Source organism: Brassica oleracea, chromosome C1, assembly GCF_000695525.1.
Source record: "Brassica oleracea var. oleracea cultivar TO1000 chromosome C1, BOL, whole genome shotgun sequence".
Taxonomy (NCBI): domain Eukaryota; kingdom Viridiplantae; phylum Streptophyta; class Magnoliopsida; order Brassicales; family Brassicaceae; genus Brassica; species Brassica oleracea.
This window is the reverse complement of record NC_027748.1, coordinates 20,493,124-20,496,661: the sequence shown is the minus strand read 5'-3', so window position 1 is coordinate 20,496,661 and position 3,538 is coordinate 20,493,124. Positions and strand designations below refer to the sequence as shown.

Sequence of the window (3,538 nt, the reverse complement as noted above, 5' to 3'; positions counted from 1 at the left end):
ATTGCTTGCATTGAACCGATCACTTAGTGCATGAATTAGGGTTAATCAATTTAGCTAGCCGTTAATTGATAACTCGATATGATTTGAATGAGCTTTGCATCCCTAGTCAGGGAGAGTAGATATTAGGGTGTACTGTGAACATATCGGACTTGCCTCTAAAGCTTGCTAGCTCGTCTTGATCCAAACAAGAGTTTAGGCATCAAGACCGACTTGCAAAGGAATCAATACCACGAGAGTGGGTTGATTCAACCTGAGTGATCTGAGTTAAGATTTGTTATAAACTGAACTTGAATAATTGCTTGGTTTGCGATTTCCATACCTGAAGAAGAAACCCTAGACTAGCGCCTTTAAATCAATTCAAAACAATCTCATCTTGTTACTTGTTATTTACGTTATTGATTTCTTTAAAAACCCCCCACTTTGTTTTAGCTTAATTATGATCCCATAAAGATAAAGTGTGAACTGGTCCTCTGGAATTGAATCTAAAAATATTACAACTACACTGTTAACTTGACAGTAGACAAAGAGTGTATCAAGTTTTGGCGCCGTTGCCGGGGACCAGCTTTTTACCTTTATTTTTTGGTTATTTATTAGTCTAAAACCTCTAACTTGTTTAACTTTTTTTTTTTGCAGCGCATGACCAGTAGACATACTCGGAGCAACACACAAGGGGACTTAATTTCGCTTACAAATCAGGAACTCGCAAGCTTAGAAAGAACCAACCGTCAACAAAAATCAATTACTGCCACAATGGCCGACTTCGGCACTCCAGAACAAATGACCGCTTCTATGCAACAGATGAAGCAACATATGTAACAGATGCAAGAGTTGCAGCAAACAATCGCAGCGCAGCCGGAACCACCTGTCCCAAATGGTGAGAGGAACCTACCGCGTAACATCCCTGCTACGCGCTCTGCTATCGCTACACCACCATGTCAAAGGGCAGACTTTGAGATAAAACCCGGCATGATCAATCTTGTCCAGAGAAAGATGTTCCATGGACTGTCAGCTGAGATACCAATGGAACACATTGAAGCTTTTGAAGAGATATGCAGTTTCACTCGTGCAAACGGCATCCCACCCGACTACATCAAATGCATGATGTTTCCATTCTCTCTTGCGGACAAGGCTTCACGATGGCTTAAGTCATTACCTACAGGTTCCCTAACTTCTTGGGTACAGGTTAGAGCAGCTTTCTTGGGCCACTTCTACACGAAAGCCAAAGCAGCTGCCCTAAGGGACAAGATCTCCTCCTTCAAGCAACTCGCTAATGAACCTTTCAATGAAGCGTGGGAACGGTTCAATGATAGCCTCAGAGAGTGTCCTCATCACGGGTTTGACGATGACCATGTCTTAGGAATCTTCTACGATGGTGTGGAATGGGAGTTCCGCAATGCTCTACACGCAGCGAGCAATGGAGATTTCATGACTCAAACCACAGAAGGAGCTCACGCGCTATTAGAGAACATGGCAGCTAGTTCGTCCAACAAAAACGAGGAGACTGACCGTTCCAAGAAGGTGAACAGCATGGACACTAAGAAGATTGATGACCTCGCCGCTAAAGTCGATCTGCTGCTTAAGAACAATCAGAATCAGATCTATGTCATGGAAGAAACCAATCTGCAACCAGGTACTACAGATGCTGCAGCAGAAACCGAGACACCTGAAGAAGATCAGCAAGAGGTCAGTTACGTCAATGGGCAGGGTTGGCAGTTCAAAAACTACCATCCAAACCCTAATGTGAGGAACAACCCGCATCTGTTCTCATACAAGACCAATCCGGACAACCCCAACGACAGACCTCAAGGAAATCAGTTCCAAAACCCCCATACCTTCATAATCAGAATCAGAATCAGAATGGGAAGATGTTCATCCTCAGCCAAGCTCAGAATCAATTTCAGAACAGGCAGAACAATCCGCATGCTGCTCCTGCAACTGCGAGCGGTCCGCCAGATAAGCTGAAAGGAATGATGCAACAACTTCTGCAGCGTCAGCATATTCAAGGAAAAGCATTGAACCAGGTTACAACCGAGATCAATACTCGGATGGACAACATGTTCACAGAATTAAATTCCAAATATGATGCTGTAGCAAGCCACATAAGAAAGATGGATGTTCAGATTGCTCAAACTACTAAAACAATCAAGAGGCAACAGGGAACACTCCCTGGGAAAACAGACAAGAATCTCAAGGACTGTAACGCAGTGGAGTTAAGAAGTGGAAGACATCTCCCAGATCCTGTCCCCAAAAAGCTCACTGCTAAAGAGAAGGGAAAACAGAAAGAGGGAGAACAACCTAAGGATGTCTTGGACCACGAACAAGACGCAGAACAGCCAGCTGTGATAGAACCAGTAGCTCTTACAACATGTTCCTGCTCGCGTCTACACTCCAAAAGTTCCCTACCCAGTCCCTGCTAAGAAGCCAAGTAAGGATTGCGAAGAGATGAAGTGCAAGAAGATGCTAGAGGAGTTGAATGTATCTCTCATGGACACAATTCAGATGATTCCCTCAATGCGCAGTCTTGTGAAAGGGCTGATCTCTGGGAAGACCTCTGCAGACAGCGATATCATGATGGTCTCAAAAGAATCCAGCGCAGTCCTTCAAAACAGAACAGTCAGGAAACTGGAAGATCCTAGAAAATTTGTCCTCTCGATTCAGATTGGAAAAACAATTTTCGCCTGTTCCTTATGTGATTTAGGTTCCAGTGTGAATCTCATGTCCTATTCAGTTGCAAAACGTATGGGACTAACCAACTTTAAGCCTACTAGGATTTCGTTGGTGTTCGCAGACGGATCCGTCAAGCTGCCAGTAGGTGTTCTCGAAGACCTGCAAGTGCAAATTGGCAACACCACTGTTCCGGCGGACTTCGTGGTCCTGGAACTCGAAGATGAATCGAAAGACCCTCTCATTCTTGGCCAACTGGTGCAATCATCGATGTGCACAACGGGAGAATCGATCTCCAACTAGGGGATATTGTGATGAAGTTTGAGATGGACGAGCTGCTCAAACGGCCTATGCTGGATGGTCAGAACTTCACAATTGACAACGAGAACGCCGCCTTGACCCCTCAACAAGGGATGATCGAAGAAATCCTCGCATATGATCCTTTGGAAGTGGCTTTGATACGAGCCGAGTCCAAGCATAACACGTGCAATATTGATGCTGATGGGTACGAAAATATGCTAGATTCGAGCCAAAGCATTGAGAAGATGGTAGCTCTCCTAAGTCTGGGGGAAGCGAGCAATCAGGCTCCACTAGAAGGAGAAACTGCTCCTAAAAGAGGGAACAAACCGACCAGCCTGCTCGATGATTCCTGGAGCGAACTCAAAGCTCCAAAAATCGAATTAAAGTCCCTCCCAGCGGGACCCAGGTATGCGTTTCTTGGACCTAATTCCACATATCCTGTTATGGTGAACTCTGAGCTTAATAATGTGGAAACTGCTAAACTCTTGTGTGAATTGAGAAAATAACGAAAGACAATAGGGTACTCATTAGAAGATATTCCCGGTATTTCACCTGATTTATGCATGCATAGAAT

At 44.5% G+C, this 3,538-nt stretch overlaps 1 protein-coding gene across 1 annotated transcript; it reads left to right on the top strand.

Moving 5' to 3' along the window:
* Positions 1 to 819: 819 nt before the first annotated feature.
* LOC106334530 lies at positions 820 to 2,417 on the top strand. Its single transcript, XM_013772826.1, has 2 exons — positions 820 to 1,683; positions 1,800 to 2,417. Exons 1-2 carry the CDS (start codon positions 820 to 822, stop codon positions 2,415 to 2,417), a joined length of 1,482 nt encoding a protein of 493 aa, XP_013628280.1.
* Positions 2,418 to 3,538: the final 1,121 nt, after the last annotated feature.